Raw genomic sequence first — 23,553 nt, forward strand, 5'->3', positions numbered from 1 at the left:
CTGAAATTTTCCACGCTAGCTGTTGAAAAGTTTCTACAAATTTCAACAAACTACGTCTTCCACACAATCCACTGCCGTACACAGTCGTACTCTCCACGATGGGCTTGCTTGGTCGGCGAATATCTGCCCTGAAGTTGCAATTAGCTCTCTTCTACTGGGTCACAGCAACAGACGTCTTCTAGGGTTGAAGACGACTTGGGGAGCTCGGTTGTTGGGAGAACCACACATCTGTGGCGGACACGAAACGACATTGTCAGGGACTTGGAGTGGAACTTGTCACAAATGCCGAGGAAGGAACACGTGATGGTCGAGGGTTGTGTCGTAAGAGACGCGCACATGGCCTGTCAGGAGAGACCATGGCGCGCGCGTAGAGATGAGCAGCAAGCACTGGCCGCTTCATGGCCAGCCGGCAGGGTCTGGCCGCCGGCGGTTCCGGCGGTCATAGGTTGATTATGAGCTTCTGCGAGCTGGAGAAGTGCCACTTGTGGTTGTGGCCGATGTCCACAAGCAGGTGCGTGTACAGGGGCAGCACCTGCTTACTCACGAGCCGGTACTTGGCCGTGCTTAGGCCGTCCTTGTTCATGCGGTACCAGGCCATCCGCACCAGAGCCATCCTGCGAAATAAAGCAACGACGCAATACATCGCATTTACAGTGATCGGTAATAAACGTTAAAGTGCCATGGGAGGGTATTAACGCTTTGATAAGTCGTATCTTTGAGCGAATTCGCAGTTCATCAAAACTGTATTCAACGGACCTTGTTGGTTCATAGCTAATGCTAGTTCGAGCGGCGGAACTGAAAACTAGGGAGAAAGAAAGGGCAGACAAGGACGTCGCTTGCTTGTCGGACAGCGACGTCCTTGTCGAGAGAGGACAGATAACGACGTCACTGTCTGTCCTATCTTTCTCCCTCGCTTCCACTCTCGCTGCTCGAACCAGGGTTGGCAATTCATAATGGCAGAAAGGCACCAGCGTAGAAAAAATATGGGGACAAGGAGGAGGACACACTCATGCTGCTGGCGGCAAGATTTATTCAGCTGAAGTTCATAGTCTGCATGAAAGTGATTCAAGTGCACTTGCCACTTTTTAGATGCGAAGTATCTTATGGCGGAGTTCAATCCGGTGGTGGTGGTGGTGGTGGTGGTGGTGTGCGGCGTGACCACCCTTACTGCGCATGCGCATACCCTCTCCACTCACCCTCTCCCCTCCCCCTCTCCACTCTTCCTCTGAAACGCGGGCTAGACATGCCGAAATTCTCTCCTGCGCAGCTCCGCGATGAGCGCCAGCGCATGCGCGTCCCCTCCCCCTCTCTCTCCTCTCTTACGCTGCCCCCCTATCGCACGCCTGCCGACCGCGTTGCCCGCTCGCCCTGTGAGAATTAACGGTCAGGCTAGAGGGAAGACAAGACGCGCGTAGCGTTCCTCTTCGCGTTCCACGACGCGAGGTCGGTAGCATGCCCAAAGAACGCCAACGGAACGCGATCGTGCAAGTGCTCCGGCTTCGCATCGCCTCATGGTTCCCTTTAGCGGAAAATGGTGTAATTTTTCATGCCTCGACGGCAGCCTTCTGTCACACGGTGGAACCCAGACACTGGCAGTGGAATAGGCATACTGCAGTTACCGTTGACGAAGAAATATATTTTCTGTCAAACGAAGTTTTGAAGAGTGCAGCTACCGTTGCCGGTGCAACCTCATTGATTTCGTATCAATGGCTTCGAAATCTACACAAGTGTGCCGAGTCCTTCTGGAACGAAACTTCGGTCTCTTTTATTGTGTATTATACATTTATCAGTGTACAGCGTACTGCATTAGTACTTATCTTCCTTGGGCTTGGTTAGACACGTGCTACAAAGTAACTCGCGCAGGAGAAAGGAAGACGGAGAGCTGAAGGGATTGAAATTTATTCAAAAAGAAATGTCACTCGAGCTAACGTTTCAGCAAAAAGTCGTCTTCATTTATGCAACAACGGCTCACTGCACTGATGAAGTTAATTCCCCTCGTCGAAACGTTGGCTCGCGGGAGGTCTTTGAAAATATACATCATGATAACGATGATGGCGTGAACTGCGCAGTGGGTGTGATTTTTCTTCTTACTACGAGCTATAGCAGTTTGAATATCGCCAATTCATGTATGAAACCAACCCGAGACATCAGCCGGCAAATAACGAACGTCAAAAGATTTCTTACAAGGGTACGGGCTTGGGTTAGTCGGTAGGTGCTCATGGTACGCTTATTAGCGCACCCCTTAAGAACGTAGGCCCGCAATAAACAGACGCAAGCGATTCTATGGCACTTGGGTCTGTTTATTGCTGTCCTAGTTCTTAAGCGGTGCTTAGGAGACTGCACCATCAGAAGATTTCACATTTAAGTTTTAAAGAAGCGCAGAAAGTTGCTTTTTTTCGTCCGACGAAATCATATATCCAGAAGCGAAATAGGAGTTACCGTTGGCCTCAAGAACAGGAGGATGAGCGAGTTTATCAATACAAGGGGAAGTGTGGGCATTTTCAAGGGGATAAAAACACAAGAAGACAGAAATGGAGGGAGGGGGACGGATGCGTTCATTTGAAGACTCAAATGGCACCGGCTACCCACTGATGCTACCCACTGCCTTGGTTAGACGTCTCCAATTGTTGTAGTAAGAACGCTATCCTGGTGACTTCCAAGACAGTGTTCTTCCTAGAGACATTCGAGACGACTGCTTGGACACAGTGTGAAAAGTAAAAAAAAAATGGAGAGAGAGAGAAGTATTCGCAACTGCAAAGTCATTGAGACGTAAAAGAAAGAAGCCGCTGAAAAAACTTCGATGCGGCCGAACATCAGCAAAAAGCAGTTTCCCCAGGGGCGATTTCTTGCACCGGCTGTCACCGACAGCCCGCAACTTCGCCGCTGCTTTGTCGTCGCCATTGTCGATGAGTAACGGAAGAGAAGCTCCACCGTGCGATTGCGCCGTTGCATTTTCTATTTTCGGAACTGCTCCGAACCTGCGTCAGTGAAGCCGTGACACCTCGCCTCTCTTTCTCGTGGTTATTTCTGTCTTGGTTCGCGCCTTTTCTTTCGAATTCGCAAAAAAAGCGATCTCTCTGATCAATATCTCGATGCTAGCGCCGAAGGCGTCACTGGCATGGAACGACGGCTTAGCAGCTGTTGCATTTGTGCTCTGAAAGAGACGCTGCTTTCAGCTACGGGACAACCAAAACCAAAAACCAAACTCCTCGGCTGTGCGATGGGAACGAGCCTAGCTATCACTCCCCGGCACCAATACCGTTTCTTCTCGCGCGGATTGTGTCCCTTCCTTCCTTTTTTTTTATTTTCGGCGCGCTCAGGGCTTCGCGCTATCTCCGAGTCTGTTCGCGACGAGCTCGGGCCTGTCATTTGCACACGAATGACTCTCGGTTAGCACAGAAGGTTCGCCGTCACACTTACCTTATGTTGTTTGGCGATTCCGGTCGTTGGTGGTGTTTGATCATTGTGTATCTCGCTACCGAAGCTGGGGGACGAATGATCTTGAGGTTTTTGTGTTTGATTCTGCGAAAGGAGAGGCGGCAAAGGTTACTGAGCGTAATGAAGGAATGCAGCATAAAACTATGGCACGTCTGCAGGCACGCTTCCGATACTATGCCTTGTCGATCAGTTTCCTTGGTATAGCGGTCTCACGTCGTCCGCACCTGAATATGTTCATTGACATTCAAGTTTTAGAAACATTGTCTCTCCCGTTTTTTAGTTGCTACTCGCTGCAGAGAGAGAAATCATGCTTTGACGTGAGGTTTGGCTGCATCCTTTTTTACGGGACGTATTTCGCAGCACCTATTTTTTTTCGCTAAGGTATTTACTTCTTTCTTTCAGTGTTGCAGATTAGTTTTCTTACGAGTCTTTTGTTTCCGTGGCACCGTTTATATTACTCTATCGTTGTCATTAACATAAACCTGCTCTAGCTGTTGCTTCGTACAAATTCCGTGAAGATATTGTTGCTTGTCGTTGTTGCGCTAGTTGCGCCAAAGCATTTCCTCCTTGTGGTATACATCACAGAAAAAAAAACGTAAATCATATACCCAGCAGCAGCAAACGGCAGGAAAGTCACGCCAATAGAACGTGTATATTCTCGCTGGAGGGCGCGGGAACGTGCGTAGAAAGACTTTGACTGCGTGTACCACGTCACAGCAGTAAAGACAGCATAGTTACGAGGAAATGGGGTGGTGGCGCAATTATACAGCAGGTTCTAATCACGGTTATCACGATATCACTGCATGCGATTTTACTGTGATAAAGTTCCACAGATTACGAAATGAGAAGTGATCATCTCATCCACACACTGCAGCTGTGAATCAGTTGCATCATGACTGCCTAGCGTGCATAATCTGTGCAAAAAGCCTCAAGGCAAACTCTCCTTATGATACTCCGCAGTGAAACATTACCTTACTCTTCAACACTCCTTGCCCGGTACAGTTTTGACACTGAGCCCCATATTCCTCCTTGATAGTAACAGATTGAATTTCACACGAGGAGCAGCGCCACTGATACCACTGTCTGCTTACCTGTACGCCATGTCGTCATCCTCTCCTCCCCAGCCCCAGTAGAGGTTGGAGAATCCGTTGACTTTGAGGAAGTGCTCCCGCTTAATGGCTAGCACGCCCCCAACTAGCATTTGGTATGGCAACCTGCAGGCGAGAGAGAAGATGAAATGAATGCTGGTCGTCATAAGCAAACCGAAGAAAACCGTGTTTACGTCTATCTCGAGATTAAACTTAATAGCGAAACTAAAATTCAGCATAAAATTGAGCCAAATCCGGAGTATACACTGGCGGCGTTTGTGTACCCGTTTGGTAACAAGCGCTATTAACTATCAGCGAACTACCCGGTCTAACAACGCTACTTGAGCATGTAGCGCAAATAAACGAAGACAGAAGTGAGAAACAAACACATGAGACGAGCGCTAACATGCTCAAAAGTGCAATATTATAAACTCGCCCAAATTTCAGTTCTTGTCACAACTCTAGTTTTTAATCATGTTCCCTCAGCATTCTGGCCTCCGAGATTGGCCTCACTCCATTTTTGTGGCCGAACGAGTCCTCTCTGTGCAACGTCTTTCTACGAGGAGTCAAGGATAGGAAAACTTTTTTTTTTCAACGCAACACTTTAAATGTTGCGTTTAAGCTCCAGTGAAACGCCGTTCATACGAGCTAATCGCTTGATACTTCAGCAAACATACTTGAGTAGGTCACAGTTTGAAGCTTACCTCCTTAAGATATTTCCCAATTAAAGAAAAGCTCTCGCTTTCATTATTATCTGTGTTCATCTCAACGATTCTGAATGCATGAAGCCGGGATATTCCCATTTTGAGCAAATCAAATGCTAAACCGCATGTTTTATGGCGTAAGCACATACAATACGAGTACCCCTGTGACACTGGCAAATTTAGTGTCACTTTGAGCGAGTGCTCTTGCGCCCCCATCATGGGCGTCCGGAGGGGGGTGCAAGGGGGGGGCAGCTGCCCCCCCCTTGGAATTTTGGATATTAATTTTCTATGCAGTAGCAGTAAGCTACACAGCTTGATTAGCACACTCCAGTCCCTCATATCCGCGTGAAACATCATTCAGGATTACCAGCCAACTTTGCACGTTACATACTGCTATGGACTAACCTTGCCGGTCATGTCATGGCAATGCAACAAAAGCTACCTATGCTGTATGCCCCCCCCCCCCCTCCCCCTCCCCCACCCTCTGCTGATGCACCCCCCTGGAAAAAGTTCTGCGGACGCCCTTGCCCAGAATCAGTTTCTCGGTGCCTCAATCTTCTTCACATTATCTTACTCGCCATGTATAATGGGTACACTCACTTTAGTTCTTCAGGAAAGATTTCGTTCCTTAAGAACAATGGTTTCAGAGGAGACGTGCGAACAATTTATTGTGCCTCGTTATTCTAGCACCACAAGGCAAGGACAAATTCTCCGCGCGAGAAAAAAAAATATTTCCAACATTCGAAAACCACTGCTGAAAATAGTTAACCTAATGCGAATGCTGTGGGTTTCAACCCCACAGGCAGCGAGGCCAGCTGTTTCTTCATCTATTTTAGTTCATTTTTCCTTCATCCTCTGATTACAACACTTCAAATAAAGAATACCAATAATGTCACCTATGCTACTCCTTGACTCCATCATTACTTGGTTTTGTATGGTTGTGCCTAACGAAGAAACGGGCCCCTCAATTCACTACCCTTCTTTCTTTGTTTCAAAGCTTCAGCGCTTAATTTCGTTGTTAAAGTAAAATCCCAGTGCTTCTTCACAATTACGTCTCTCGTATGAACAGAAACGCACACACACGCGGCACTTCCTAACTTGCTCGATCTTTTTTTTTTTTTTTTTGTCTCTCATGTCTCGTTCTATGGACCCCTCTCTGCTGAAATGCGACGTAAGGTTTTTATTGTCGCACACGTCCCTTTACCTTACTCTCCAGTCATAACGGGTGTAGTTAGTTTTTCACAAAACTTTTTGAAAGCAGTGGTTTTGGAGAAGGGCCCGCAATTATCTGCGCCTCATTATTCTAAGCACAAGAAGAACGATGATTTCTTTGTGCAGGAAAAGCATTGCTTCCCGCAATCAAGAAGTACCGCTGGAAATTCTTAGCCTAACCTAGCCATAATTAAGCGACATAAAAGCTCCTTAAGCAAGGAAGTTCTTATTCGAAACGTTGTCATGCCTAGCGCAGCTTTAAAGTCATTTTCGCTGCTATAATGGACAAATATGACTCTTTTCTGTTTATGTTGTCTTCTGTGTCATCGTTCATGTCCTCAACTTAGTAAAAGAAGTCTAGCTGCTCTTTACATAGATTTAGCGGTACTCATTATGAACAGCAGTGGCACTGCGGCATAATGTTCATTTAGAGATGCGTGCCGCTTGTTATGTATTTGGTTCTATTTCGTAAAATAAAGTAAAAATTCCTTAAGCCCTGGACAGCACATTGTTCACCAGTTTTCTCTCGCTAGCTCGCTCTAACAGAAGGACTGAATGACCTTTCTTCGTGAAATAAAAAAAAAACACGCGTAACCATCAAGGAAGGACTCAAAACAGCACAGAAAATGGCGTTAATGACGCCCATTCCTGTTCTGTCTTGAGTTGTTCCTTGACAGTTACGCGTTCTTTTTTTGTATTTCAGTAAGGGTGTACCAACTATCCCAACAAGTTTCATGTTTCTTCGTGTTGTGCTTTTTTTTCTAACAGTCACTAACAGCTTTACGTCTAAACCTCCTCTTTCACTGAAATTCAGTTTACGAAGCGTTGAAGTTGTATCGATATGATCTGATAACGATTATCTCGGTTTCAAAATTTGGTTAATAATAGGCCATATAATAAGGACATCTTTTTTTTGCCCACTGTCTTCCTTTTTTAGTAAATGCGTTATACTCAGACAAAATATAGTTTTGTCAAAGTGGGCGGTGTGCCCGTTTTGTGAACGCAGTGGTTACTGCTACAAAAGGAAAGAAAAGACAGCGACATGAAGAAGTTCAATTGGAGATGCCTCAGAGCGTGTACTGCATCTGGTAAAATTTCTGCAGGATAAATAGTGGAAAGCGCGAATTATATTCTACGCCCGGACACGTATCATCGTTTCCAAAGCCTAAAACCTCTCTCCGAGAGCTCTCCGTAAATCTAGATAGATGGGTTATGTTACGGGAGCTTGAGCTTGCGCTACTGTCCTAAGCGAAGTTTCGTTATTGTGATGAACCGCGATTGGGGTTTTTTCGCTCTTGCGTTTTGCAGATTTATGCGGTTCGCAATTGCGAGAGTATGCGTCTTTTTGTTTTCTCTGCTGTCCGCGCAAATGTTGCACTGTTTTTCCCATCACGTGTTTCAGATAATCACATAAGTTTATCAGCACATATCTTTATAAGAAGTTCAAGTCTATACAGCATTGTCGTCATAAAACTAACAACTGGAAGGAAAAGGGGGGGGGGGGGGGCGGGTGCTGGGAACGCGCGTTACTTACGTCCCTCCTGCCCACACGGTTAAGCTCTCTCCGGCTGAAAACCTTAACATCCCTAATTACCGACTGTATTCATCCTAGCCCTCCCTCACCAGCTGAAAAGCTTAACATCCCCAATTAACGGCTGTATTGACTGTAGACCTCCAGCATACTGCTACAAATGGAAGTAGCGTAAACAAACTGCAGGTTCTGATCATAGCAGTGTCTTAATTTGCCTTCCTTCCACAATGCACAGCTACTTCGGCTTGTACACCTCCCTTCCTCCTCACCTCCTTCCTCTCCAACGCTCCCAGGCGTCTCCGTCTGTGTCACGCCCCTCGGGAAAATGGAAAAGCTTTGCCTCTACTTGCGCGCTTAAACCCGTCCTATCAGACTACTGGCAGACTTTCAACGCATGTCCTAGATGCGTAAAAAACTGCAAAAGATGACACTTGGCCTTTCTCGGTAACAGGTTTGTACGTTAATCCTCTTCACAAATAGCTACAATTCTTAGCAACCAATGTGTTCGAAGCTGCATACATGCTTTAGACCTGATTACTCATTGCGACGCGTGTTCAGTTCACCGTATGTTAGCTACAGTTCGCAGCCTTCAATCCTTTGACACTTGCGGCTGACCAGAGTCTTATAGACGCACGCTTTAAAAGCGTTAAAGCTTTTTCAAGACAGTGGCATTGCTGGCAAATATTAAGGCATTCATGTTCCTATTAGTCTAAGGTAACTTGCTGTGTTTATGCCACACTTATTATGATGTGTTGTCTGTTATGTTTCCCACATGTGATGATTCCTCTACATGATGAATTGACACATTATTAGGGACATTGCCATTTGCATTTCGGACATTTTTGTTTTACATCATCATGGTGTTACTTAAATTGTCTATTGTATGTGTAACGCATCATTTATTTTCTGACGTTACTGTGACAACGTTGTTTGACATGTGTTGGACATGTGGCTGGTGTTACCATGAGAGCGCTGTTTGACAGTTTTGAAAGTTGTGAGTTGTACATTCGATCTCTTCAATAGCTTAGGAGTAGCTGGCTCCTTAATTATGCGCCAACATCTCCTTACATCTTATCAATAAAAAAGAAGACACTTCTGGAAACTATGTAGCCCAAGACGTCACGTTGGAGCGTCCTGTGCCACCACATTAATGTCCGAATATAAAAAAATGACCGTTTGCTAAATATAACTCACGTGTAATTGAACTTGTCAATAGCGACGGACATGTGCCTGGGACTAGGCGGACAGGAGTACATGTTGCGGTCGTCCTCGGGAATGAGGTCCACGTCGTGGAACACAAAGCAGTGGTAGTCGGCGTCGCGGAACGCTTCCCTCACACCGGCGTTCATCAGCACGCCCTTGTTGAACGTGTCGTTGCCGTACTGCATGTGGGTGGGAAGACAGGGAGAAAATGTACAGTACGGTCCACTGTTAAAGGGAGCACTTCAATTAGCACCTTTCATTTTTCTAGCCCTCTAACAGAAAGTGGGCAGCGAAACATTGTTCATGCACTGCACGAGTCTGTCAAAAAGAGGCGGAACTGTCAACCACCAGTAGTTTTATGTAAATATAAGCCACTATGTTTTTGTAAGAGATCGAAGTCCAAACATGCCCTGCACGCAAGTGTTCCCTTTAACAGTGGACCCGTCTGTACATAGAAAGCCAGTAACTTGCCACGCTTGCTGCACGCGTTCACCGTTACGAAGATTCCGGGAATATTTTTTGCAGAAGTTTTGAAAGACTTATAATTTTTGGAAAAAGTGAGACCTTATCTTTTCACATTTTTAACTCCATGCCAAAACAAATATAGAGAATAAATAATTCAGCACATTTATTAGATACACGCTTTCACAGTTGGGCATATTCTGGGAATATTTTTTTTTTCTGTTTCGAACTATTTGTAAACGTCAAAAAAAAGCGAAGCAGGACCTTTTCTCATTTTTAACACCACATAAGTGTTAACTAGATCCCTGAGCTTGAAACTGGCTCATCGAGAATTATTATTTTCCCATACTTTATTAATGCACCACCATTACAATAATCTCTTTTATTTCTTGTTACCAGAGGTTCCCGAAAATTGGCAAGTTTCGGAACATGTTAAGCATCAAAATTCCACATTTTCGACTCCGTACAAAAACAAATATAATCGATTCGGCAAAGCAACTAAAGCCCAGAAATGCGATATGTAAACTTGTAACTTGCGTGGGATCATTAGAACATTTCTGAGAGTTCGACGGTCGTCCTGCTCAGAAATGGGCAGCATATTTAAGGTCGGGATGTAATGCATGAATTTTCAACGCTTTAGGTGTAATATGCTTGTTTTAAGAACATGTCTTATAAACAATCACTACTTACTAGTTGAAGGATCCTGACACCAACCAATTGATTTAAAAACGAATGTATTGTGTAATCCCTTCAACTAGTAAGTTTGGATCTCTTCAACCAGTATGTTTCATCCCGGCCAGAAGGGTTTCCGTCATACTCTCAACTTCAAACAAACACTACTGAGTTACAGCACCGAAAACTTGAAAAAGGCGAGCTGCCGATTTCTAAAATTTTTAACTCCAACATTCGCCCTGTAAACGGCGTGCCACGCTTACAGGAAGGGCACTCATTGCAATACAACCACGAAACTTTAGAGGGAAAGAGAGAGAGAGAGAAAGCAAGAGATTGAAGCAATGAGGTTAACAAACGTCGCAGCCAGTTGGCTACGCTACGTTTGTGTAAACAGACTCTAAGATTAACAAGAGGCTGTGGCTGCACGCCGTTCTAATCGGTAAATCATACTCCGTGGGCGTGGCAAACATGACACAAAACAAGATAGGCAGCACACACAAAATCACATGTGCTGTCTGTGTGTAATTGGGGGACTCTTTTTTTCTTGTGGGACCTGCGCCTATGCCCAAAAACGAAGCTTATCCGAGCGCTATGTGACGACTAACGGAGTGGTCACTGTCACCAAACTCTTGGGTGCTCTAAGAGTTCTAAATAAGGAATAGGCAGAGCGAGAGGATATCCTCTCTTGGCTGTTGCGCTACAATTTAGAAGCACACGCGGCTGTTTAACCAGGCAACGCTTGTGAGGGGTCCTGATGCGAGTTCACAAACCGCCTTTTTCGTGGTGCCACGGCGCATGCGCCCTTTCCCTAGCGGGAAAGTCGCGAAACGCCGTTGTAGGGTCTCCGTACGCCTTTTGATCTCGGAGGCTCAAAACGGCATAAAGCAGGAAAGGAAAATGAAAAAGGCGCATTCGAAGGTAGCGCTCCGTTACGGCTGGCCTGCCTCTGAAACCTGACTCAAGCCACTGCTGTTACAATGTATGTGCGCCTTTAGCGCTGAAGTTTTGAATCCTTCGAAGCTGCCTGCACTCTTCAAATTCTGCCCTTAACTGCAACGATTGATAGCGTGACTATTTATGCTTACCTGTTCGACAACGTATATCCTGTAGGACAGTAGCTGCCTCCTGAGAATGGGATGCAGGTGCCTCAGGAGGAGGAGCAGGTGCAGGCGCCTGTCCCGGTAGGGCACCACCAAGGCAACCCGGTGACGCGCGGCACACTCTACCGGGCTCCACAGTCCACCGGTGGGCGACGGTGCAGGCACGCCGCTTCCGGCACTAGACTTGCCGGCCTGCGCTGCCTTGACCGACCGCTGCGTTTGTCGCCGCCTCGGTCGCAGATCGAGGTCAACTTGCACGCGACCCACTGCGAGGAACAAAAGATTTCGGGACAGTTTTTAGCTACACCGCTCGACCTAAATCTCTTCTATACCTGAGAAAGTAGTCTTAAATAACCATGATCAGCCTATTTTTATGTCAAACTGCATTACGAGAGCATTATGCTCTGTGCTGTCTGAGCACCTGTACATTACGTCGTCTGAATTCATCCTATGTCTGCAAGTTTTCTGACTTAGTCATAAACGCTACTTTTCGCCATAGACTTCGATTGAATTCCCTTTGCACCTGTATTCTGTTGCATTTCTTAATAATGGCAGTGATGGTTATCACGACGATGATATAAGCATTAGAGGGAGAGAGAGAGAGAGATCATAAAACGAAAGAAAGGCAGGGAAGACAACCAGCATTGTAGCATACGGTTTTCTACCCTACACTAATAAGCATTAGAATAATAGAATACTAGTAATGATGATGCGGATCTGGTGATAACCAGTTTCTCCAAAATGGCTCGCTTACCTGCAATAATGTAGAGCATTCCTGACTGAGCGTCGGTGTTTCTTTTTTGTTTTTGTTTTTGACGAAGCGACTCCACAGATGTTCCAAGCATAAGGCCACGTGTCTGATATTAACTAACAGATGCATTTGTCCCTCCGATTACATAAGCCAGTATTACCCTCAGAGCGGCACCATGGCATGCAAAAACATTTGTTCGTTCATTGGGTGTCCTTACATGCCCATGACGCAGCGTACAAGAAATATTGATAAAGAACCGTTCCGCCCTGTAAACTTTCGGGGAAAGAAATGAAGAAAAATACAACGAATGATGACGTTGCGACCGCGCCGAAAACACCGTGTAAAAGCAGTCATAAGTCCTTGTTCGCAAAGGGTTTGCCCTGACTTTTACACTCCATTTATCGTGCGTAGATTGAAACGCCACCTCATGTTAAATATTCTATGCGCGGTCCTTGACGTTTATTATTCACATGACATTCCAGCTTTTCGAAAGAGCCCAGAGCAGGTTACAAAATCAGACCGAATCGAGTATTCTTACGTAAAAAACTTTCACCAATGGAATTTTCTAAAGGAATAGCGCGAAAAAGTCTACAAAGAGAAAAACTGACACCCGTGGAACGCGAAACAGTCGCAGTATGTGCGCTCCTTCCGAGCGTTCGGGGGGCGAAATTAAATCGCATGCAGGCGTAAGGGTGACATCCGTCAAGCGAATGAGAAGAGCTCGAGCGCAAAATGTGAGAGGCTGTGTACTTGAGTTCGGTCGGGCCAGCATTTGTAATTGGGTCTCTGTCGCCATGCCATCAGAGCTGCTAGCTAGCTTCGCGGCTTTAATCTTGCGCGATGATTGCGACACGCGGTCCGGAACACGGCGCTGATCAATTTGAGCGAGCGCACATTCCTATACATCGTGGTGAGAAAGAGATAGAGAGAGTCAATGTTCGAGAACGTTTCAAGTTCCTCGTCGCTGGGCACCTAGCGGTAACTCGGCGCCGCTTCAAAACGCGTTCCGCCTCTCTGATATTGTCGCACAAGTGAGCATCGCCGGGAGATTCATTATTGATCGCTCGGTCTTCGGGCCAAATTTTTCGAGACTGTTAGGCCTATTCATGCTCGCTCGTGAGAACTGCGCTATTGCCACGTGACCGTGACGGTGAAGAAAGCAAATACTTAAGTCGGTAAAGATGAGACTCTTTACTAGGGGGGGGGGGGGGGCTTGTGCCCAGAGAAGGGAATGACACTCAGATCGTAACGATATCGGCGCGAACTGATGGTCGTCGGAACGCATAGTCTTTTGCACATGAGTGATCGAAAACACCGGCGTTATCTCTGATTATCGCGTTAAATAAACTCGACTGCTCGCGTCGTGCGCCAGTCTTATCGGAACAGCCTAAAACTATCACGAAGTTTCCCCAAACATTTGGGCGCGATCCAAATGTTCGGGGACTAGTTTCTCTGGGTGAAGCCCGGTCACATAAAAATAAAGCAATAAACGTGCGTGGCACTATGATGTAGAAACAAAGAGAAAGGGCTCAGCAATATTGCTGACTGGGCGGAAGAGAGGAGGAAGAGAGAGAATGGAAAGAGAAAGGCAGAAGCCAGAGATGTTACCAGAAAGGTTAACCAGGTAGAAAAGGACAAAAATGCAGAGAGGTCAATTAGACTTCGTCCAGGTAGTTATCTTCCACGTAGGGAGGGGAATTTTCCAGCTACACAGAGAGAGAAGAGAGGTGTTTACATCGTTCATGAGCATGGGACATATGGGTCACTGGACTGATGAGTTATGATACCAGCCTCCCCACATACTTTCCCATTGGATACATAGAATATCTTTCCTTTCGTAAGGTGCGAATCCCCAAGCCTACTCAAGAATGAGGAAGAAGAATAAGAAGAAAGGAAAAGAGATGAAGGTCGACCAGATTGTGATGTCTGATTTGCTACCCTGCGCTGCAGGAGGGAAAAAAAGATAGGATAAAAGATAAACAGAAAGAAGGAGAGAGTACAAGACCATTATTCACTCCGCAAAAAATGCGAGAAAGCAAGTGAAAGAGAGAAAAGGTGAAGGCAGGGGGGTTGACCAGACGCGAGTTTCCCGTTTGCTACGTTTGCTACCCTTCAGGCACCCGCCGCGGTGGTCTGATGGTTACGGTGCTCGACTGCTGACCCGAAGGTCGCGAGATTGAACCCCGGCCACGCCGGGCGCATTTTCGATAGAGGCGCAAATGCTTGAGGCCCGTGTGCTTAGATTTAGGTGCGCGTTAATGAACCCTGAGTGGTCGAAATTTCCGGAGCCCTCCACTACGGCGTCCCCCATAATCGTATCGTGGTTTTGGGACGTGAAACCCCAACAATTATTATTATACCCTTCACAGGGGTGGGGAACCAGGGCGATGGAAAGAAGACTAAGAGAATGAATTAAAACAAAATCAGAGGCTGTAGTTGTGATTGCGCTCTGAGCTGGAAATCCACGCTACACGCTTTCATTTTATCTAATTCGAGAAAACACCCGTTATGTCCATAGGCAGAACGCTTAAAGGCTATTATAGCCACCTTCTACAAAGTTACGCATCATAGCGTAGACACGTGCACAGGTTTTTTTTTTTTTTTTGTTTGTTCTTGCGTATTATAATGAGCGCGTGCTTAATGAATTCAGTAGTCACGAGCAAATAGTCGCTTCGGACCGATCGAATAACTTTCCATTCATTTTGCTTTTTGCAGCCTTTCTTTAATCGTCATCGGTGCCTGCTTTACAGCGTTCCCAACTTTTTTTTTTCGGCATGCGACCCGACAACTGCACGACTAAGAGTGAGCTGCACCGAACTAGCGGAACCAAGTGCGATCTTCGTCGACTCGGCGAAATAGAAGGAATCTCGTTCGACAGAGTGAGAGAGGAACACAAAATGAAGTTTTCAATACAGTGAACTCTGTCCTAAAACAAAGCCTGTTTGCCCAGTCACGCTTGTTACTAGTTGCGGGACGCCCATCACATCCTTCTTTATTATTGTTTTACTCAAGTTACCCCGGTGACACATTCTACTGAGCCGACGTTTTGCTCCTGCGACACGCTCTCCGAGGCTTCATTTTATCTTCCTTGCAATTGACACGTTGGACAAACGCTTAATAAAGAAAAGGAAAAAAAAACAAGCAGGCTAAAGCTCCGCGTTTCATGTCGGACGGAGATGAATCCCTCCAATAGCAAATTACCGAGCTCCATTTTTTGTACGAGTAAACCTGACCTTTCGCGCTCAGTTATAACACAACGGCGAAATTCTCTCAGGAAAGTAGATCTTTTTGTCCCCGTCTTATTCCTGTTCCGGCCCACTTTTTTAATTTTTTTTACTTATGTAAAGCTACGGTGAGCGAAAATTCCGCTTCGGTAAATTGCTCCTCAGAGCTTTATCAATTTCCGTCGCGAAATTTAATTACTGTTCCTGGAACGGGTGTATCCGACCTCTTCGAAGATTCTTGGTTTACATAGTCGATGTCTGTTCGATGTGCCTGTCGCTATGTACAAAAGTGACTTAACCACGCGAAAAGCGGGCATTACGGGAAGGGGGGGGGGGGAGCCAAAGCAGTGTGGCTCGCGAGAATTCAGAAAGGCTTAGTTATGTTATTACTAAATGTAGAACCATATCTACAGTGCTCATGGATTGAAACGCGACATCGAAGCTTTCAGTGTACCAGCTGGCACGCGCAGTTTCTAGAGATAATCGCATCATGCAACTACGAAGCTCGCCGCTAAACGTCATTGTGAATCCGGGTTAAGTGCACTAGAAATTATGCCTATATAGACCGTTTTCACGGAGAGGAGGAGCGTAGCCTCGAACCGGTGTATTTTCGCGGCTCTCCCTCTCTCCACCGCGTGTCCAACCGTCCGACCGCTGCCACGGTGTGTGCGGATTCCCGAGTTTTGCATGGCGTGGTACGTGAGAGGTCAGCGTGTTTCCATTTTTTCGACGCGCTGAAGCAATAGTGCTGCCGCAAATTGAAATCTCGAACGAGAACAGGTGGACCAGCTACCACTGCGCTGTGTTTGGCTGCGGCGGAAAAAAAACGTAAAAGACTGGCAGCCGAGGCATGCGAAGTGCACAATGCTTTTAATTAAATGACTTCGCTTCTCTCAGGTCGCACGCCTTCTTCTCCCGCAAATAGTATATTATATGTGGTGTCTTCACCTATGGCCACATTTTCAAGTCATCACACCAGCTTGCGATTGTGCTTGGGTGCTGGTACATTTTTTAATCTGCACCAAAGAGAACCGATGTCGAGGCTGACGATTAATACACAACATGTTTGGCCAAGAGTTGCTCTCTCATAACATCAACCTCTCTGATTTCTATGCTACAGCACATGATTTACAATGTCTGCGGCTAGAAAATGTTCTATCTTAGTGCGTGCAATTTCGAGATTATCAAATTAGCACTTTCCAATCTACATGACAGAAAGGGGCGCATGACATGTGTGCTTTGGCGCAGGTACGCGTCTCTAACGTTTCGTCGAGAGCACGTTCTTTCTCGACTTGTCGATTTTCTGACGATACCTGGGGTAGCGTTATGACAACCGCATCTTTTTTTTTTTTTTTTTTACGCGGCAACCTGGGTGCCGTGAACAATCGGCCCACGTTTGTTACAGCTAGGTCGTTACTTGGACACGTGTGCTCGTCGTAATGCTTCTCAAATAATCGCCAGAAAACAAACTGACAATAATGTTACCGAAAATGGGCGCCCTTTCGGAATATCGCTAGTGGCGGCGGCTCGCGCCGAAGCGAACTTACGCCATGCCATGCTTCCAGATGTGCAACAGGCTTATTTTCATTATATCATCGTGTTGTTTCTACGCCGAATTTTGAGCTCAGCTGCCGCACATCTGCTTCTTATGCTGTGCAACGATCAGAGGCCACAAGCTTTTAACTACGACGGCGACACAAATCAACACAGGCATTGGTGTTTGTGCTCCTGTCGTTCCATGAACATTGTATTGCGACGTGCCAAGCGGAACCAAATGGTCTGTTAGGGATTAGAGTTACGTTGAACTTGAATAATCACGGCACGGAAACCCGGGAGTCATCTTAAATACTAATGCGCGCACCTAGCGCGCAGCCGGACAATGGCCCTACGTGTTCGCTCGCCTCCATTTACGTTTCTTCGATTACTTCGAGGGTTGTCCTAAATGTTAACACTCTCTTATAGTGCATATTCCAAGAACCACACCAAGGCCAGATATACCAAAATATACAAAGCAATTACCAATTTACACATGCTGCTTAAGAACTGCATTGGCATTCTACTCATCGTCGGCGCTACTGCGGGAACGTCTCGTGGGCCGCCGCTGCTTGCTGTTTCAGCCCCATTTTGAAGCTGACAGCTTACAGATTACTCACTAGCGCCCTTACACTCGCGAAGCGTTGCTCTGTTTTGCCCGTGTACCGCGAAGAACAGCGATACCTTGTGAACTGAGCGTATACGCTGCATACACCACCGCGGAGCCCCACACACCGGAAGGGCGGCGAAACATCGCAGACGCTAGACGGCGCTGCGGCGGTGGAGAGCTTTAAAAATGGCAGCCTCCTTGTGAAATTGGTGTATAACACAAACTGAAGACGGTGGAAACAAAAGCAACTGCGTGACTTAGCCCTGAATTGTCGCGTTTCAATGCTTGAGTACCGTACTCGTCCTATAAGTTCCAAAAACTGGTCACAACATAAAAACAGTCTTCAGTTACGTATTGTTGAAGCAGTGGCCACCGCAATGACGCAGCTATTAGTTTCAGCAGGTAAGTGCGTTTAAACAGCAAGCGTGAATAAAATACATTCCGTTAGCACTAGTTGGGCCCGTATGAATTAACCATTTCCTCATTACGTCGTGTCCTTATGTAAAACACCATCACACCGAGCTTTGTCTACACAGGAGTATACGTATGTCTATATGTAAAGGACTGAATTAAAGTATAAGGCATGGCTTACCCGAAGACTATAATTTTAGTAGGCACCAGTCTCCATTTTCTTTTTCTTCTTGTACAGTATACCCAATGAGTAAGGTCATAATCTTGCGGTAGTAATTACGGTGGACGTGATCATTACGAAACTATCCATGCTTGGAAGACTCTGCCCACAGCTAGGCAAAACATTGCTCTCTCTGTATTATCTCGAAAACTGCACGCAATTGTCATTCTTCTTTCTCGCTTTCCATTTCCAACGGTAGCTTTGCGCAATGCGAGCAGGTATCTTACTCTCTACTCGTCACCTCTTTACGGTAGTTCCAGCAATACGGCAGTCAATTAGCGAAGCTTTAACTTTTTGACGCCGCTGTTTTCTCTTGAAGCTCGTGACTGAGGTAGGACTTTTTGAATACGAGAATCGACACTTAGGCGCAACTGACAACCGACGCAACCTGTGCTATTGTATTTGTTTCATTATTTTCTTTTCTAAAGCCACATTCACCTCTTCCTCTGTCTGACTATGACGTGGCGCGCGTTTGTGTGTGTGTGTGTGTGTGTGTGTGTGTGTGTGTGTGTGTGTGTGTGTGTGTGTGTGTGTGTGTGTGTGTGTGTGTGTGTGTGTGTGTGTGTGTGTGTGTGTGTGTGTGTGTGTGTGTGTGTGTGTGTGTGTGTGTGTGTGTGTGTGTGTGTGTGTGTGTGTGTGTGTGTGTGTGTGTGTGTGTGTGTGTGTGTGTGTGTGTGTGTGTGTGTGTGTGTGTGTGTGTGTGTGTGTGTGTGTGTGTGTGTGTGTGTGTGTGTGTGTGTGTGTGTGTTTACGAGTCGTCTCTTTGAGAACGTTCGAGTAATGCAATTTCAAACACCAGTCTTTCAAATGGAATCCGCTACACACGGCAATGTTGGCGCTGTACAATTCCAAGGGAAAAAAAGAACAGTAAGAAATGCGAATGCGGAAAATGCGAATGAACAGCATACTCCATCTATCTAATCTACATAACTTCCATAAGGCTACAGTTTCTGCTCCGAAAGCAAGAATAAGTTCATTACAGAATTGCCTTCTCTCGCTCCTGGAGTCTCCTGCGCTACAGACAGGCACCTTCAGGCGGCCAACGGCAATTTTGTTCATCTGCCCGTCTTATAGAGCGTAGCTGTGGCTCTGATAAGTTCAACTTATTTATTTTTTTGCTGCGCCTAGCTTTCTTAGAGGTGGCTTAAGAAGCGCTCCCTTCGAAGATCTTCCAAGATGAAAAGAATAATTGGCGCAATTACCTATCGAGAGCGCCATGCTGAAATTTAGCGAAATGAAAAGTGGTTCCCATAAACTTTTTTCTATTGCATCAACAAAAGGAACGGAAAACAACGCTTATTGATAGGCAGCGCAAGAACTCGGATTATCTTACCCGTATATATTGCTTTAGCGAGTCACTTTTCGAAGTGACTGCTGTTTCTCTCTCTTTTTATTCTTCCTTTTTGTTGCTGTTTCCGAAGCAAAGGCTTTCAGACAACAAGGAGACGTCAATTATGCGGAGTGCGTAAAGATTACACGAATTATATGCTTTAATGACGCGTTCGCTCTCTCTTCCCAACAGGCACTGTCCGCGCCCGCGCACAATGACGATGCGTGTCTGCGCCTAAAAGTGGCTTCTCTCATAAACAGCAGGCGCCAAAGTTGAACATCGTCCGCGACAAGCAGACCTGAACTCTTTTGATTGTATACCTAAAGAAGGCCTGTGTTCTGGTGTCTGGTGATTGCTGTAAAATCATACCGTGTAATCCTCTCAATACTTTACAAGCTGTATTCAGAGCGTGCAGTGGGCTGAACTGTCGGACTTCTTTCGTTTATGAAGCACCGTTATTTTTTTAAAAGAAACTATATACCCATTTGTCGCGAATGCCTTCCCGTGATAGCGTTCTCTGCTGCAATTTCATCAGCAGCATACTTGAGCTTAGACCTATCTATCTATCTATCTATCTATCTATCTATCTATCTATCTATCTATCTATCTATCTATCTATCTATCTATCTATCTATCTATCTATCTATCTATCTATCTATCTATCTATCTATCTATCTATCTATCTATCTATCTATCTATCTATCTATCTGTCTATCTATCTATCTATCTATCTATCTATCTATCTATCTATCTATCTATCTATCTATCTATCTATCTATCTATCTATCTATCTATCTATCTCACGATACGACTCAAAACCTAGAAAGAGTGGGATGAACACCAATAAAGTTTGACGAATGTGAAGAAATCCAGCAATTGATAAACAATAACTTTAGTTGCGTGAAATTATTTACCGTACAATACGATGAGTAATTGTCATTCGGCTTGTACCCAAATGTTAAGGTGAACTGGAAGATACAGAATATCCGCACGTCCTCAACTCCCGAACCAAACTTATCATTACGCATTCAAGTGGACTCTGTCAGCGAGAAACAAACTCTCAGTGTTTACTGGTGCCTTGCTTCAAGTAGTCCTGGTTCCGCAGCTTGGCTCTGCTACCGCAACGTTTTCCTGCAATCTTTATGATGGCCCAAACTATTTTATTTATTGCCCTCCGAAGCACGGCATCCATCTTCTCCCGTCAAACTCACTCTTCCAACCGCGGGGCTTTTCGCGAAGGACTTATCTTCTAAGTAGCTCGGCGAAAGCGTAAGCATCTTGGCACTCACTGTCTCGGCAAGACACTTTTCTCGGAGTAGTCGATTCATAACGAAGGACCGAAGAGCGAACTTCTTGGCGCTACCATTTTTTTTTCGCTTATCATACACTGCGTTCCTGGTTTAAAGCGTTCATCTGAGGGATATATATATATATATATGTATATATATATATATATATACATATATATATATATATATATATATATATATATATATATATATATATATATATATATATATATATATATATATATATATATATATATATATATAAAAAACAAGATGTTTGCCCTCTTTGCGCCAGCTCCTCTCTTAGCCCAAGGAACTGGCTGTATCTGGTTTTTCTCCAAAAGCATTCTGGAAAGCAAACTTACAAATGCCAAGACCAGACGCACACTTCGGTTCGACGTGTTTGCTTTGTTTTGCGTTTGGTGACAATAATTTCTCCCTTTTCATCTCTGGAAACTTCAGTTTTAAATGTAAACAGTGCGAAGGGTCTGGCTATGCCTAGAAAATGGATTTCCTTGTCAAAACGAGGGTACGATCTTGAAGCACGCCTTAGCTGGGGCTACTGATTCACTTTTTTTTCACTCCTTGAAGAGGTGTAGGAGGAAAGCTACATGCACGGCCGTTTAGCTACCCTACTCACAGGGAAAGGGATTGAGGGATGAAAGAGAGACAAAAGGAAGTAGAATAGAGGTGCTATAAGGGTGAAGCATTTGTGGGACCATCCATTACAGCCCTACGATCGATCACTAAGCCAAGTCGATATTAAAAACAGAGCATAGCTATATCACTTCGATCTATTTTTGCGAAGCAAGTTTAATGCAAATCTGTACAGCTGTCACCTACGCGATGAGACAATTTCGTATTGTCTCACCCGGTTTCACCGCTCTCGCTTTGTCCTTGGATTCCCGGATTTCACGTATTCTTGATAAAGAACACCAAGAGAAGTGTCGTTCTCTTACCTTGGTCATCTGATGAGAGCATTTCGAAATTTTAGGCCTGTTTTAATAGGTGGGGTGATAAAAGTAGAGTTTACTCTTAACAATCGAAAGAGGGTAATATACCGAAGATGGGAGCATCAAGGCGATGCAAGCGCAAGGGCAATAAATGCATACTGCTTACAGGCTATTCTGTACCGCATGATGTGAATCAGAGGGTTGAACAATCGATACTTCACTGTCGCTCACATATTCCTTATTCGCGCGTTTGTGCTTGTAGCTACCATTATGAGAGGTACTTTTATTGCGATAGCAATTATATGGACACTCGGCGGCTTCTTGCCATCGCCGTCGCTGTCATGTCCCGGATCTGTATTACACATAAAATTCGCAAATACACATAAAATTCGCAAATAAAAATAACTCAGAAGAAAAAAATTCCGAAGCGCGCGACCGGGGATTCGAACCTGTGACCGCTCGCTCCGCAGCGCGCTGCCTAGGACAATTACGCAATGTATCGTTCTTGTTTTCTTTATTACAGGGAACGAAACCGTTACACTTTCTTCGGTCCCCATCCCAAATTCAGAAACTCTCTAGTGTTTCGCCTGAGTTGGGATGTGCGCCTCCGACTTGTACTTCGACATACAAGCTGTGGTTGCCCATGCTCGCGCGCTTATCTCTTGATGTGGGAGGCTTGTACGTCTTGTGCTTTCACCGCAAAGTTTGCGTTGACGCTATAAACCGCACGAAGGTCACTTTGCTCGCTGCAGCGGCCGCGCTTGCGAACGGAGTGAGCTGCTAGCTCGAAGAGCCAAAGTAGGGGCTAGTTGAAGTTAACAACTGTGACAGTTCGCGCTCGTCCTGTGTATACCTGTGCGTTCTTTTCATGCGTCCTTCTCTGTGTTTGAGCAGCGCGCTGCAAGTGTTTGGCTGCTTGTCGTTCTTCCTGTGACATTCCAATTTCTTGATATCGCATTATTGCTTCGCCCTTGAGGCGAAACTGTGTTTTTTTTTTATTAGCCGAGACACTTCTCTAGCATCCTCTTCACAAATTTCTTTTTCTTCTTAATCATTCTTCGTACTTGCTACAGCGGCTCCAGAATATAACCCTCGCGTCTGGTGTGACCCGTCAGACCGTGTAATCTGGATGAAGCGTAGTGAGCTACACATTCTAAAAAGAAACAACCAACGAATGATGAAATTCGAGGATAAATATGTCTCCTTAATGAGCCCATTCATCCTACCGTTTCACGCATTCGTCATGGCCAGTGCTCTGGGAAAGAGCGTGAAACGAATGGGCCATTACGCAGACGCCTGCGAAGTTATGGCCCGAGAAAGAAGACTCTGGCGCGTCGAGGGAGTTGAGAAACGCGAACCGGGGAGGGCGCCGCCTGGAGAGCCACGTGAAGCAGTTTTGAGGATAAAAAGTGAAAAGAATAAAAAGAAGCAAAGGAAGAAAAAGGAGACGTTGGGAAGGAGGAGGGGGAGAAAGAGAGTAAGAAGGAATTCAAGGAGTTCGCACTGTTTCCTGAGAAACGTGCAGTGAAGAAGTTCAGGCTCTGGCTGACGCGTGATCGTATCGCAGGCCGAATTCGGACAGAGTTGACATCACGTGTGAGTAATTTAACTCAGTCACGCCTTCTGGAAAAAAAAAGAGTGTCCCGCACTCTCCGCCTTGGCTACAAGTGGCGCTGGCTAACACTCCCAGGCGCTGGCTAACACACGCACAGATAATACACAGCAAAGTGCACGGGGATGCGCCTCCCGTCGTAGCTCAATTGGTAGAGCATCGGACGCGTTATTCCAAGGTTGTAGGTTCGGATCCCACCGACAGAAATGG

The 23,553-nt window shown here is 45.7% G+C and overlaps 1 protein-coding gene across 1 annotated transcript in view; it reads right to left on the reverse strand.

The window, feature by feature from the left end:
• Nucleotides 1-312: 312 nt before the first annotated feature.
• The window catches only part of LOC119396165 (uncharacterized), a 90,308-nt gene continuing 67,067 nt past the window's right edge, over nucleotides 313-23,553 (reverse strand). Inside the window, exons 2-6 of the mRNA XM_037663254.2 lie at nucleotides 11,396-11,676; nucleotides 9,168-9,355; nucleotides 4,530-4,652; nucleotides 3,421-3,522; nucleotides 313-614 (exon numbers count right to left, since the gene is read on the reverse strand). Coding sequence (XP_037519182.1) covers nucleotides 440-614; nucleotides 3,421-3,522; nucleotides 4,530-4,652; nucleotides 9,168-9,355; nucleotides 11,396-11,676 — 869 coding nt within the window. The 3' untranslated portion in view covers nucleotides 313-439. The remainder of the gene's footprint in view (nucleotides 615-3,420; nucleotides 3,523-4,529; nucleotides 4,653-9,167; nucleotides 9,356-11,395; nucleotides 11,677-23,553) is intronic.

The sequence above is a fragment of the Rhipicephalus sanguineus genome, chromosome 6, assembly GCF_013339695.2.
Source record: "Rhipicephalus sanguineus isolate Rsan-2018 chromosome 6, BIME_Rsan_1.4, whole genome shotgun sequence".
Classification (NCBI taxonomy): Eukaryota; Metazoa; Arthropoda; class Arachnida; order Ixodida; family Ixodidae; genus Rhipicephalus; species Rhipicephalus sanguineus.